Source organism: Talpa europaea (genome assembly GCF_964194135.1).
Source record: "Talpa europaea genome assembly, chromosome: 16".
NCBI lineage: Eukaryota > Metazoa > Chordata > Mammalia > Eulipotyphla > Talpidae > Talpa > Talpa europaea.
The window spans coordinates 11,207,368-11,221,993 of NC_140084.1; the positions used below are offsets into that span (position 1 = coordinate 11,207,368).

General features: G+C 61.3%; 1 protein-coding gene across 3 annotated transcripts in view; it reads left to right on the forward strand.

The window, feature by feature from the left end:
* The window catches only part of VAC14 (VAC14 component of PIKFYVE complex), a gene marked incomplete at its 5' end in the record, with an annotated part of 49,358 nt that extends 34,967 nt beyond the window's left edge, over nucleotides 1–14,391 (forward strand). For all 3 annotated transcript variants that reach the window (XM_084257204.1, XM_084257205.1, XM_084257206.1), the window contains 6 exons: nucleotides 1,712–1,844; nucleotides 7,800–7,974; nucleotides 9,077–9,195; nucleotides 10,562–10,641; nucleotides 12,375–12,525; nucleotides 13,842–14,391. In XM_084257204.1, coding sequence (XP_084113330.1) covers nucleotides 1,712–1,844; nucleotides 7,800–7,974; nucleotides 9,077–9,195; nucleotides 10,562–10,641; nucleotides 12,375–12,525; nucleotides 13,842–14,004 — 821 coding nt within the window. In that variant the 3' untranslated portion in view covers nucleotides 14,005–14,391. The remainder of the gene's footprint in view (nucleotides 1–1,711; nucleotides 1,845–7,799; nucleotides 7,975–9,076; nucleotides 9,196–10,561; nucleotides 10,642–12,374; nucleotides 12,526–13,841) is intronic.
* Nucleotides 14,392–14,626: the final 235 nt, after the last annotated feature.

A 14,626-nucleotide genomic window follows, 5' to 3' on the forward strand; every position in this document is an offset into this window, starting at 1 on the left:
CCCAGAAAAGAGAGAATATTTTGCAAATCAAATTCCCAAAAGACTTGTACCAAAGAACTCTTGCAATTCAACAATAAATACACAAAACCCAATTTGAAAATAGCCCGAGGACTTGAGTGGATGTTTCTCCAAAGCAGGTAGACAAATAGCCCCTAAGCACGTGGGGAGATGCTCAGTGTCCCCCCTCCTCAGGGACAGGCGCTCACACCCGCTCCACACCCACGAGGGGGGCTGTCACAGGAAGTCAGATCATCACAGTGTTGGGGCTGTGGGGAAACCGGAATCCCCTCGATGGCTGGTAGGAAAGTGCAGCTCAGTGGAAAACGGCCTGACAGTTCCTCCAAAGTGAGCCATCCAGCTGCATTGTGATCCAGAACCTGCGCTCCTGGGTACATAACAAAGTAAAACGACCATGTGTTCATACAGAGACTCTGTGTTCCCAGCAGCTTTTTCTTAGCAGCCAAAAAGTAGAAGCAACCAAATGACCACGAGCTGATGAATGGATCGAATATGGTACCTGCAGGCAATGGAATATGATTCAGCCAGAAAAGTGAATAAAGGACAGATGCGCACTGCCTCGAGCACGAACCCTGAAAATGCTACACCACATGAAAGAAGCCACACAGCGTGCGATTCCATTTCCATGAAGTGTCCAGAGTGAGCAGATCCTAGAGACTGTGGTTTCATGGTTGCCAGGGATGGGGGGGTGACAGCAAGTGGGTGTGGGGTCTTTAGGGGGTGATGACAATGACCTGGAGTTAGTGGTGACTGATGAGTAACTTTGTGAATATACTGGAAACCCCTGCATGGTGTACTTCAGGAGTGCACGTCAGGACATGTGAATTGTATCTCAATTAAGCTTTTGTTCAAAAAAAAGTCCTGTTAATGACTCAGACTGATAGACAAGGATCGCTAACGTCCCTAACACCTCAACAGCCGTTGTATTGAGGACATGTGTGTTTGGGGGGGCATGTGGGGTGACCCCTGAGGGTGAGCACGCGTCACCAGGATGGCCAGGTGCCCACCCGCTTCCCTCCGTGCTGGATGCTTTACAGAGGCGGCAGGGGCAAGCGGGCTGTGTAGACCCTTGGTATTTTTTCAGCTGGGACACATGCCAGAGGGAGACCCCAAAAGTGCTTCTGGTTCTAAAGCCCACTCAGAGCTGTGAAAGTCTCCGGATGTGACTCTAAAGGAGCATCTTTGCCTGAAGAATATCTGGTTTCAAAACACAGGGGGAAGGCGACGCACGGGGACGTTTGTCAGCGAGTGCTGTCTCCTCCGTGGGCATCCCCACTTACCCTGCTCCCCATTCACGCGGGAGAGGAGCTGCCGTTTGCCTCGGTGGGTTGGGGTCTTGCGTCTTTCCCCTTTTTCCTCTTGGGCTCCTCGTGAGTCCTTAACCGACGGAGATAAAGACCAAGTGTAGTTCATTTCCTGGGGGCGGCCGCGGGGTGCTTTAACTCCAGCGCCCAGCGTCCCCTTGCCCTGGGCCCGCGGGGGGCAGGTGATGGGGTGCGCAGGGAGCAGCGGGGTGTGTGCGTGTTCCCGCGTGCACCGTCCCTGCTCTCCTGCCGTCCACCGCGGCCCCCGGTGGGAGAGTCGCCCTCGACCTGCCCCCCACACACACCTTTTCATGTTCCCAGGTTTCTGTTCTCAGGGCTCCGTCTCTGAGGACACGCAGTGACATCACAACCCTGTCCTCTCTCCACAGGTACCAAAGGCTTAGAATGTTCTCCCTCCACTCCCACCATGAACTCCTACTTCTATAAGTTCATGATCAACCTTCTCAAGAGGTTCAGCAGTGAACGGAAGCTGCTGGAGGTCAGAGGCGCCTTCATCATCAGGTCAGCCGCGTCCCTCCTCGGCCCCTGGCTCCCACCTCGCTCTCCCTCCTCCTCTGCCTGGTCTTAGAAGAAGCATAGAAGGTTCTGCCCCCACCCCGGTGGCTGGTGCTGCCAGCTCGAGGCGGATCAGCGTCGCCATCTTGCCAGCAAATGAATTTGTTTCTCAGCTGTGAGATGCGGTTTCCCCGTGGGGTCTGGTGTCCTTGTCGACACCCGTGTAGGCAGCATGGGAGGAAGCAGTGGAGCTGAGCAGGCCGGGACCCGGGCTGTGCGTGGGGGTCCAGCCGCCAGCTTGGGGTTTGCCCACGGTCGGTGGCTGCAGTGACTCCCACAGAGCCGGACCCTTGAATCATGTCAGCCCGTTCACAGGCACCAGCCCCAGTCTCTCAGAGCTTCTAGAACTGTCACCACCAGTCGCATGGCCACACCTGGTGCTTTACCTGCTGTGCGGAAGTGTGACCTGCAGGTGACCCAAGTCTGGCTGGGGCACAGGTTTCTCCAGGTTCCCAGCAAAGCCGGGCAGAGGAGTTTTCCCCAATAGTCTCAGCTGCCCTTTGCCCCTGGTGTCAGCCCTGGTCTGTGAGGTCAGAAGGAGGCTTGGAGTGAAGTGAGTGAAGTGGAGTGGAGTGGAGTGGAGTGAAGGTGGGGCCTCCCCCTTGACCAGAGAAGTCAGGGCCCCTGGGGTGATGTCTGATTAGAGCCGCCCAAGGTGCTGGAGAGCTTTCTGACCCGATCCTGTGCCAGGAGGGGCCAGAGGCCGTCCTGAGGGGGCTGGGGGTTGAGGAGGAATCCAGCAGAAGGCCCAGCCTTGCTGAGGCTTCAAGGCTGGAACAAACAGGGAGCGTCATTCTGATATAAACCAGAAGGCAGGGGAGGGGTCAGCCCCGCGGCCACGGCGAGGGCCTGAGCAGGGGTGGCGTGGCCAGATGCTGCTTGTAGAGACTGCTGTGCTGTGGGGGACCGTGGGTGGGGGCCGGTTGGGCGGCGACTGTCCCTGTGAGACCTGGAAGCGGCTTGGTGGGGGCCGGGAGAGGCAGCAGGAGTCCAGAATTGGAAGGAAGTAGAACTGACCGGTGACAGTGCGTGAAGGGCCAGGGAGTCGCGTAAGCAGCTGGGTGGGTGGTGGGACAGTCCCTGAGAGGGGAGCCCTGGAAGAGAGCAGGAGGGAGGAGGCTCCCAGTGGGTGTACATTGTGTGGGGGCCACCAAGGGAGAGATGTAGAAGCAGACCCGGCCCCGCATCTCAGGAGAGGGACCCAGGCCTGAGGTACTAATCTGGAATTAAGGGCATAGTCATTCATTCATTCTTCTATTTGCTCATTCAGTCATTCATTTCCTCAACAGATTTTACTGAATGCTGGCTCTTCAGGTACACTCTGGAGATGCCTGCGCTGAGGCGTTTTCATTCTTAGGTCATTAGGATGGTCAGTGGGTGAGAGCCTGAGGCAGGCTCTTTGGAGCTCCAGTGTGTAAATGTGCAGGAGGAAGAAGCCAGGAAAGAAAGCTGAGAAGGCCCCAGAGGGGGAGGGGAGGGGAGGGAAGAGGATATAGCAGGAGCCAGTGAGGGGAGATGAGGTCCCTGGGTTCTAGGGGGAGCTGTGGCCAGGGTTCGTGAAGGAGGAGGGGGCAGAACGTGGAGGGGGCAGGACTGACACTGCATCCCAACCTGCCTGAAGGAGGGTAAGGAGAGCCCCAGCACTCTTGCCCAGGTCATCCTGGGGACAGGTTTGTCTTGAGAGAAAGAAAAATATCAGGACCACAAAGTGCCAGGCCATCAAGAGGAATGGGCCTCTGAAGGCCCCGACCCCCAAAAGCTGTCCCAGAGGTATTGGGATATCACCTCCCTCTTGTTCTGAGCTCTTACAGAGCAGGGTATCTCAACCTCTGGGGCCCAGGAATTCATTGTGGGGCTGCTCTGCGTCTCATAGGATATTGAGCAGAGCCCCCAAGCCCTCCCCACTAGATGCAGTCTCCAGTCCAATTCCACCCCCAATTCTACTGGTGTCTCAGCTCTTCAGCTGTGCACCCCGCCTGTGAGTATTTCCCGTCCCCTGACCCTCCACAGGAAGACGTGTAATCTTCCTGTCTGGGGAAGCCCGAGGGGAGGGGGCCATGGAGAAGCCACTGGCCCTTCATGTCTCTGCTCCCCCTCCTGCCTGTGGTGCCTGAAATAGCAACAGGAGCACCCTCTGTGCCCCCAGCCCCACCCCTGCAGCCCAAGGTCACTCTGCCCCCCATAGGGCCCTGGGCTGGTGTGACCCGGCAGCTGCCCGGTGTTATCTGTCCCTGCTCGGCTGCCGAGATGTCTGTAATTAGAGCTCTTAGAAGGTCGCAGCTTTCATTTCATTTGTGTGGTGTTTGAGAAAAGTTCCGGCCTCTCTTCACATGTTCAGTCCTCCCAAGCCAGCCATGGGGCTGCTGAGAGCACAGGCAGCCATCGGGTGTGCCCCCAGACCCAGCCTGACGGCAGGGAGAGCTGGGGCCAGGCCACAAGAGGCGAGACCAGAAAGGAAGGCAGGACCATAGACCTGGACAGGGGTGGGGCTGAGAGGGTGGGCAGGGCAGAGGTGGCACCTGACCAGAGGGCACGGCCTCTTGGGTCCAGGAGCGCTGGCGCAGCCCCTGAGATTGTCCCTCCACTGCCAGCACCAGCTCCTAGTGTCCCTCTTCCTTGGGCTTGACCTTGCTCTGTCCTGCCCCTCAAAGGCCATCCAGAAAGGCAGCCCGAGACCCTTTGCTCTTAGCCTTGGACGGAGTTTGCATGAGGTAAAGGGACTTCGGGAGCAGCGGGAAGGTGGCCTTCCCTGCTGTGGTGGTGTGTAGGGCCTGACATCCCGCCCTGGAGGAGGCGACTCCCCTCTCTGGGGTAGTGCGGGCTGCGCCTCCATTGAGAGGATGCCCTCTCCTGCGCTCAGCCTCCCTGGAGCAGGCGCCCCTGCCTGAGCAGCCTGGCCCGCTCTCCTGCTCGTATTATGCTAATCACTCTCGCAAACAGGCAGACTTTGGAGGAGGCTTGCCTGGTTCTAGATGAAGCCTACGCCTTTGAAGCAAAGAGCTGCAGTAGCTAAAAATATCATTTCCCGCCTGTTGATCCTCTCATTTGTAAGATGCATGTTTCCATTGTCAATTCTGGAAATCTGCTGCAGCCCCACGCGGAGCCCGCAGCCCTGACATCTCGGCGCCAGAGCCCGCTCTCCCCTGCCCCCTGCACGCTCTCCACGGGGCAGCCCAGCACGCTCCCCGCAGGGGGAACTCGCGCGATGCCTCCTTGTTTATCGGGAAAAATACCCTTTGAGCCAAAATAAGCGTTGAAAGAGCGCAGAAGAGGATAAAATGTGAAGGACCCTTCACGGCCACCTCCCTCCCCAGGCGAAGCCTCTTTCCGGATTCAGGTATTTCCTTCCCAAACCGTGTGTTTGCGTTTGTAAATACACAGCCGGTTTGGTGTCGGTTGTGGTTGTGGTTTCCAGCACCGAATTCTGAGTCAGAACTGTCCCGGCCCCTCGGCCCTGAACTCCTGGGACACGTCTCCAGCCTCCAGGCCGCAGCCAGGGCTCAGGGCCGCGCTTCCTCCCCACCAGGCCGGGCCATGGCGCCGAACCCCATCACACACGCTTTCCTTGGTGGTGGCCGTCTGGTCTGCCCCAGGGGCAGTGATGTGGAAACCAGAAGTAGCCAAAGTGGGAGACGGAAGGTACCAGGTAGCCCTGAGGCCACAGAGTAGGGCAGGAAGGACCCAGCAGGGCTGCAGGGTCGGGAGGGCTTCTGGGCACATTTAGAGGTGACCTTTTGGGATCAGGTGAGGCCCTTCCCTGGGCCCAGCCCACCTGGGGACCCCCAAATGAAATGCACGACTCCAGTCAGTGGCACAAACAGGGCGGGTTCCTGTGGGCTGGACGGGCTGGGGCCTGGTCCCGCTGTTGGCACAGGGAGAGGGCCCTGCAGACCCAGGCTGCCCACCCGGCCTGGAGCATGGCCACTGAGGCTGACTGAGTTCTCTGTCCATCCCGGGGCCTTTGGGCCTGAGGCCAGCGGGACCCATACAGGACCGGACTGAACAGACAGGCAGGAGGAGGGTGCTCCCCACTTTTCATGCCATCCCTCAACACTGGCATCTCTTCCCACTCTCAGGGGATCCAGGGTCCCTCCCCGCAGGCCACCGCAACAGCTTCTTGCTGAGGACAGTCTAGAACCAGAGGCTGCGGGAGATGAGGGCGCCAGCCTCCACCCCCTCCGAACCCCTTGAATCCCTTTCCGCCTCCCTGTTGGGTAGCCTGGTGGGGCCGGCGCGCCCTTCCCCTACCAGCCCTCAGCTCTGGGCTGGGTGTCCGATGGCCGATGGTCGGGACAGACAGGCGCCAGGGTCAGCAGGGCTTTACTTGGCGACAAGAGCTGGAGGAGAGGCCCAGCGGGAGCTGCAGGCGCTTCCAGAGCAAATGGCCCAGGGGCCTGGGGAGGATCCAAGGACAGCGGCTGGGGGAGGCTGCTCTGGCCGCAGTAACTCTGCTGGTGCTTGTCAAAGGGTTCAGGGAGTGGGGCCATGGGAAGGAGTCTTATACCTTCTCTGAACGCGCAGGCGGAGTCCTGGCCCGCACCTCTGTACTAGCCCAGGTTCAGTCCCCTGGTCCCCCTGCTGGGCCTGTCCTCTCAGGAACTCCCCCTTCAGCACTCCCACTAAAAGCCTGGTCTCCTCAGCAGTCCCTGTATCCCACCAAGTCCCCCTGTAACCCTGTCCCTCATATCCTGCCACCAAGGGTTCAGTCAACCAAATATTTCCATGAATGCCTAACTAGAGCAGGCCGGGTCCAGGCAGGCTCACCATCTGAGAGAAAGGTGCCCCTCCCGCAGCTAACTAGAGAACGTGCAACAGCGTGCTCTCTGGCCAAGGACAGAGCGCCTCGCCCGCCCGAGGCAGTGGCTGGCCAGGTCCCTGGAGAGAAGCGCATGGGGCCTCTTTCCCACCCCTGCAGGCTGAAGAACCGCCCTGGGCTCCCTGCTGGCCCGGCCTGGGTGCCGGCCTCTCCCGGGCCTCCTCCCACAGGGCGGGCGGCTGCTGTTTCCTGCTCACGGGCCTTCTCCTGCCCAGCCTAGGGCTGCGGGCGTGACTGGCCAGTCTAGGGTCACCTGCAAGGCCAGCTGATGCCCTCCCGGTCTCACTGGCTCCGGCCCATGTGTCACCTGAAGCAGGAGCTGTGGGTGAGTGCCAGGCTGGGATTCAGGGGAGCCCCTTCGCTGTGGCCCCCCTGAGCTTGGGGCCAGAGCCTGGTGCAGGGCGGATGCTTGGCCACTGGTGGTGGTTCAGGGACAGTGACACGAAGCTGACACTGGCCTGGCAGGCATGAGGCCTCTTCCAGGTGGGCACTGCTCCAGCGAGCCTTCCCCGTCTCTAGTGGAGACCTCGACCTTGTGAGGCTGCCCAGGGGAGGAGCATCTCCTCGGGTGAGGGAGCATCATCTCCGCCCATTTCGGGGTGTGGCCCTCCCTCACTTGAGTTTCAGGGTGCTCCTGAGGGAGTTGCAGTGGTAGGGACAGCACACACATGGCCAGTGTGTGTGTAACCCATCACACGAAAATAAGTTCCATCTGGAGAGTAAATATGGGGCGGGGCCCACAGTGCCTTGGCATTCGGGTGGGAGGGGGCGGCGCATGGTTGTGAAAAGTGGAGAATCTGGACTGTAGCTCAGGGCTCCTGTGAGGACTTTAGTAGCCAGAGTCTCACTGTGTGTCTGCGAATTCCATTTTCTGGCGTAGGGCGTGATGTAGGGGTAAGACTGTGGGGCTCTGGAGATGCACATTGGTGGGGCCCCTGGTCTGCTGTGAACAACACCCCGGTGGCCCCCCTCAGGCCTCAGAGCCAGGTTCCAGCACAGCCCCAGGAGAGAGCAGCTTCCCTCAGGTGCTGCCGGCCAGGACAGGGGGCAGCCTGGGCCGTGACCTCCGTCCACCCGTCTTCCAGGCAGCTGTGCCTCCTGCTGAACGCTGAGAACATCTTCCACTCGATGGCAGACATCCTGCTCCGAGAGGAGGACCTCAAGTTCGCCTCCACCATGGTGCACACCCTCAACACCATCCTGCTCACCTCCTCCGAGCTCTTCCAGCTCAGGAACCAGCTCAAGGACCTGAAGACTCTGGTAAGCCGAGTCCATGGCCCGGGTCCTGCGTGCACGCGCCAGAGGCTGGCGGGAGGAGGGGCAGTGGGGAGCTCCCTGGTCTGTACAGCACCGACCCCCTGGGCGGGCTGTGTGGCTGCGCCCACCCTGGCAGCAAGTCACGGCATGTTTCCGTGGGGCCTCCCGCCAGAGGTGTCCCCCACAGAAGGCTCCTCCCTGTCCCCCGGGTCCAGCGCCTCTCCCACTCACTGACACCCCACCCCACGCCACCCCGCACACAGATGGGCTCGGCGCTAGGCCTACCCCGTGGACCCTGTGGGGGGCGTGCGTGCCGGCTGGGTCAGGCCTCCGGGTTATATCTTGGCCATGGGTCAGGGGCTAACACTCTCCTTGGCCCTGCCCGCTCTCCCCGGCTCGTACTCTGCCCTGCGGGGCACCCATTATAAGTCAGGGCTTGGTGCTGCCTGTCCCAGGCTGTGGGTGAAGACCCGCCAGGGCTTCTGAGAGAGCAGGGAGGCGCTCGCCCGGCAGCCCAACAGAGCAGGACCAGGAATGTGGGTCTCAGGCCAAGCAGCTAGAACGTTCCAGGCCAGCCCTCCTTCCTCCTGTGGCTCCTTCCAGACATTCGCAGAGGCCTTAAGAATTTCCCTCAGGCAGGGGCTCCCGAGTGTGGGCTCCCTCCCTGCGGTTCCCGAGTGAGAGTGAGTTCCAGGGGGTGGGGGTGTGCTGGAGAGCAGGGAGCGATGGCCTTTGAGGATGAGCGCACACGCTGCCCGGACGGCTGTCCCCTGTGCCCTGCTGTCCCGCCAGCCGCGCCCCCCCAGGACCACAGAGTTCTGGGAAGGACAATTACCGCCATTTGCTGAGGGCAGAAACGCCAGCACAAAGGGGAGTCTCCCTCCCGCCCAGGCCCTCGATGCCACCTCCACGTGGCATGTGGGACTGGGAGGTAATGACAGGGTCCGAGGAGGCGCTGTCAGCGTTTCCTGTGTGACAGCTCCTTCCCCGTGGGACTGGCTCCTGGTGCTCTGAAAGGACCGGAGGCCTGGGACTGGGCCCTTTCTTCCACACAGCTTCCCGGGGGACCCCGGCAGAATCACTGCTCCCTCTCTCTCCCCCTCAGGAGAGCCAGAACCTCTTCTGCTGCCTCTACCGCTCCTGGTGCCACAACCCCGTCACCACCGTGTCCCTCTGCTTCCTCACCCAGAACTACCGGCACGCCTACGACCTCATCCAGAAGTTGTATCCTTCACCTCAGGGCGGGGTGTGCTGGGGAGAGCATGTTGGCTCAAACAGGGTCAGCCAGGGCCTGGTGGAAGGGGCTGGCCCTGAAGAGACCTGTGAACCGGGAATTGGGCTAAGCTGGCCCAGCCCAGAGGTGCTGATTAGGGGTTTGGTGGGTCCTTCTAATTGTGGTACCCCAGGAAGGATGTGGGGTGCTCTCTGCTTCTGTAGACACTGCAGTCCACCTTCAAGACAGACCCAGAACTGGGGGCCTTCGTGCCAACGCCTGGGAGCAGAGGGGGGTTACATGACAGTGGGTAGGCCTAGGTGCCAGCTGGAGCTCACACATCAGGTGTGTTGCTCGTGATTTGCTCAGGGACCTTCAGGTCCTCAGATCCAGAGCCCAGCAGTCTCAGCACATGACACACGGAGGGGAAACAAGCTGAATGGGCGGCCTCAGAAGAGTAGAAGACACCCCCTACCCCATCCCACCCACCACCACAGCACACCTCAGGGCCTGCCTTAGCAAAAGGCACCCACGTCAGATTTGCTTTAAAATACCCTGAGGCAAACCAGCCTCTTCAGTGAATGTCTAGTATGTGGGTCTTGGTGGGAGCACTACTTAGGATGCAAAATTGGTGGCCTTGGGCCTCCCCTGGTGGCGTAGCAGTTGAGCGCTGGGTTGCGAGGCTGCCTGCAGCCTCTGCAGCGCCAGTTCGATCCCCAGCCACCGGCGAGGGTCCCACAAAAAAAAAAAAAAGGCGGCAGAGGGGGCCCGGGAGCAGGAGAGCAGGGCCCTGAGTGCCTTGGTGAGGATCAACTGTGACCTGGCTCCTTACAGGTGCCTGCTCTGCTTCCACAGCCAAGACCAGGATTTGCTCCTCTCAGCCTCTGGTGTGGCCCAGAGACCACAGGCCACACACACACCCCAGCCCCCACTCGGGCTCCCCACGCTCCCCACAACCCTAGTGTTGGCCCTGCTGACCAGCATCTACTCAGGCAGGTCCAGGGGCCTCCTGGCCAGCCCTCCTGCCTCAGGCTGCAGGGCCCTGACAAGAGTCTCACAGAGCCAAAAGGACGCAGAGGTGAGAGCTACAGAAGCGGACCTGGTGCCCATGCAGCAGCCCAGCTGAGCTGCTTTTCCTACAGCGGAGCAGGAAAGCAAAGAGGAGAACATACTGATGTGCTTTATAGGCCACGCCCTGCTCAGGGTCTGTGCTAGGAAGCAGGACCTGCTCCAGACTGTGTACTAAGCCACAGGTCCAGCCCCCGGGCCCCTTCTGCCGCCTTTCAAGGCAGGCTCTCTGAACCCCAACCCCAGCTGCGCCCCACCGGGAGAGGGCTGTCCTGGGCCTGTGGTAACTTTCCTTGACTGCCCACTCAGTGGGGACCTGGAGGTGACTGTGGATTTCCTCACAGAGGTGGACAAGCTGGTGCAGCTGATCGAGTGCCCCATCTTCACATGTGAGAGCCTGGAGCGAGGTGGGAGGGAGGCGGTCACCCAGGGGTGCTGCTGGAATGCCAAGAACGTGAGGCCAGGATGGCAGGCAGGGGTAGAGTGTACTGGAGCAGGACTGGGACATTGGAATGTGTGCCCCACCTCTGAGCCTCGAGGCGACCTCGAGAAACAGGCCAGCACCCACGGCACCTGAGGGTTAATGTCACCCTGCGGGGAGAACTGGGGCAGAGCTGTCAGGAGCAGGAGAACACCCTGTCCCAGAACTGTCCCTGTCCCAGAACTATCCCCTGCCATCCCCGCAAACATGTGCCCTCTGCCCTGGCCTTAGAATTGTGGGATCTGCCTATGGGTGGCCCCTTGTGCCCAGGGGCCATGGCCACATCCCTGCCAAGCACAGTGGCATTTGCGGGTTGCTGATGGGCAGGCGCTGATGAGTGGTCAGACACGCAGCAACCAGCGGGCACTGCTCTGGGCGCAGCAGCTCTCACTGCCCACTCCCCAGAGCTGGGGCCATAGGGAAGCCTGCCTGACACTGAGGCCCTCCTGCCGAGTCACCCCAGACTCCCACTCTCTAGCAGCGCCCCTCCCTGCCACGCTGAGCCCTTCAGGCTTCACCCCAAGTGCAAAATCAAACAGGGCTGAGGGACCCTCCCATCCAGGCAGAAGCCTGCTTCACCAAATGGCCAGGCCTCACATGATATGTGCCTGTCAGCAGGAGGGAGGACCTGCTCCCCCCAGAGTGCATCTGAGCCTGTCCCCTGGTGTCCCTCAGCCTGATGTCACTTCCTTGAGGGCCTCCCCAGTAGCCAGGCACACACCTTTCCCCTCCCAGCACCCGTTCCAGTCCTGGGGGTGCCTGGCAAAGCCCTGTCTCCTCAGCCCAGATTGGAGACTGGACTCGAGACAGGCCCACATGTCTGCTGGAGCGGCCAGGCCTCAGCACTACTGCTGGGGCCTCCACTGGGGTTCCTGCCACATGGAGCAAGGAGAGCGCCTTTGATGGGGACCCCATCTTCCTGCTTCACCGTGTCTCCGAGGCCTGGCTGCTCCAGCCCCAGCCTCAGCCCAGGCCCTGCCAGTCTGCTGTTGGGGTGACGTGGCCTCTCCAGGGATTGGTGGCTCAGTTTCTATGAGGATGTCCCAGACCGGGTCCAGATACTCAAAGTGGAGACACAGTTCTCCTAGAGGGGCTCAGAGGCCTGGGGCAGGTGCTGGCCAGGGCAGGGGTGCAGCTCTGCCTGGCTGCTGCACTGGTGGCGGGGCTGAGGCGGAGACCCCAGACATGCTGGGCCTGGGGTGTGGACAGCACCACACAAATGGTTTCCAGCCCTCTGCCCTACAGCTGTCCTAGTCCACTCTGTCCAGCCCACCCCATTTCTAGCCTTGTGTGCAGACCCATGCGGAACAGGTGAGGGTGTCTGTTACACGGAAGACTTCACCCCTCATCTGGGGAGGCCACCTGGGGACAGGGGAACTGCCTAGCGGTGGGTTTGGGGTCGCCAGGAGGGGTGACTGCCAGGAAGATCAGGCAGAAGGGCAGGTGGGAGCAGGAAGAAAGAACTTGAGCTCCATTATGGGGCCTGCTGAGGTGCTCCCAGGGGAGGGGAGGCATACGGGCTGTGGAGCCACATCACCACCGGGCTGGACCTCTCCTGACCAGGCCGCAACAGGGGGTCTGAGCAGGGTGAGGTTCTAGGCTGTGCCTCACCCCCGGCCCCTGCCCCCTGCCCTGCTGTAGATCTGCGCCTGCAGCTGCTCGACGTGAAGAACAACCCGTACCTGATCAAGGCCCTGTACGGCCTGCTCATGCTGCTGCCCCAGAGCAGTGCCTTCCAGCTGCTGTCCCACCGGCTCCAGTGCGTGCCCAACCCCGAGCTGCTGCAGACCGAGTGAGTGCCGGCCGGCCTGCCCTCTGCACCGGGGCGCCCGGCTTCTGCCACCCAACCAAGGTCAGGGCCAGAGGGGCCTGGAAAGTAGGGGTGTGTAAGAGTATGGCCCACCATCTCCCTTGCCTCAGCCCTGCACCTCTCTGTCACTGTGAACACAGCCATTTGTCTTTGGGGGTGCAGTTTCACGGCCGAACCCCAGGCTAGGGGTTGTGGGCGTGTCTACGAGGTGGTGGCTGTAGCGACAGCTTCTCTGAGCCGTCAGGGTGAGCGTAGGACGACCAGGACTTAACTAAACCACCAAAGCCACACCGGTCACCGCACAGAGGCCCTTGGACAGGAGCTTCGGGAAGTGGAGGGGTCCAATCCCGGGCCTCAGACAGCGCCCCCGTCCCTGCCGTGGCACGGGCTCCGGCCTGGACCCCTGAGAGCTGCTGGCACTGCTGGGACCGGCCCGCGCTCCTCCTGGGCGGGGTGGGAAGCAGGGGGCCCCGGCCCGCCCCGCCCTTCCCTGCCCCAGAAGAACAGGTCCCGCGTGGCAGCCTCCGGGCAGAAGGGCCTCGGCTCCCCCCCTGAACCCCCTGCCGCCGACCCCAGAGCCTGTTGGGCCGTGTCTATATTTGGTAACCCTTGGAGGCTTCGCCTCATCCACAGGCATTTGGCATCCGAGATGGAAAATTTCACTTGTCAGGTCACCATGGAAACCAGCAGAGCCACTGAGAAGATTTACGCTGAATGGAGCGCCCGGCTCGCATCAGATGCCCGTGTCTAGAATCCCCTCCCGGGCAGCCGGAGCCACTCGGGGTCCTGACGCCTCGCTCTCAAGCAGGGCGCAGGCGGCCTTGGGGTGGGCCTGCCGGCACCTTGCCCCCGACCTGAGCCCGGTACCCTCTGCAGCCGCTTGGCCACCAGAGAGGTTGTCTGGCCCAGACCGGGTGGAGGGACTTGCCCCCAGCAAGTGTGGTCACCGAGCCCAGACCCAGCTCCGGCCCACTCAGCCCCTTTCCCGAGACACTGGCAGCCGCTGGTGAACAGGAAATGCTTCCCAATGCAATGCCCGCTCTGGGCACCGTGGCAGCCCACAGACTGAAGCCTCATCCAAGCAGCCATGGTGACCAGTCCCACCAGCTGCAGGGCAGGGGATACTCCTGGGGTTCACCAGCCCTTTGGGGTTCACTGTTGGAAAAGGACTGCTGGGCTCGAGGCAGAGGCTCCCTGAGGTTGAGCTGTGCTAGCCCTGACCCCCTAATGCCCAGTGACAGGTGCCAGCCCCCTGCAACCCTCCTGTGCCGGTCCACTGACCTGCTTCCTCTCCGCAGAGACAGTCTGGAGGCCGCCCCCAGGTCGCAGAAGTCAGACACCCCCAGCATTGACTATGCAGAACTGCTGCAGCACTTCGAGAAGGTCCAGAAGAAGCACCTGGAAGTGAGGCATCAGCGGAGTGGGCGCGGGGACCACCTGGACAGGAGGGTCGTCCTCTGACAGGCTGGCATGGGGCAGGGCCAGGAGTGGCCCGCGGAGCACCCGGGGTCTTCAGGAGCCTGAGGACCTGCCTGGGGCAGGGGGTAGAGGCTGCTGTCTACTCGAGCTCCTCTCAGCCCAGCCCTGGGCCCCCAGCCCTGTCAGCTGCACCCTCATTCTGATAGAGCCGGCTCCCACCAGGGTGGGGCCGCAACCTCAGGTGCCACCTGCCTGCTGGAACTGGTCTCTTTCTAGTACCCTCTGTGACGGAAGTTGACGGCGCCAGAGCGCCGGCCTCGGGCAGAGGTGTGTATACACAGGTGGACGTTCCTGTGTGCACACGGGCCCAGCGCAGAGGTCCCTGGGAATGATGCACCCCACCCCAATAAAGAGCCGACAAACCCTCCACCCACCCCCGCCTGCTCTTTTCCACGGGCACCCATCCCCCACCTAATGTACCCCAAGACCTTACTCCCTGTCCTGGAGACCCGGTCTCTGTGCTGGCTGTCCTGGGAGAGGCAGGTCCCGAACTCACCTAGGGTGTGGGCTTGGAACCAAGCCCTCACCTCTAGGGTCCCCCACTTCTTTCTGGAGAGCACCTAGTGCTGGCTTCACCCTGAACAAACCTTTCCAGGCACCCAAT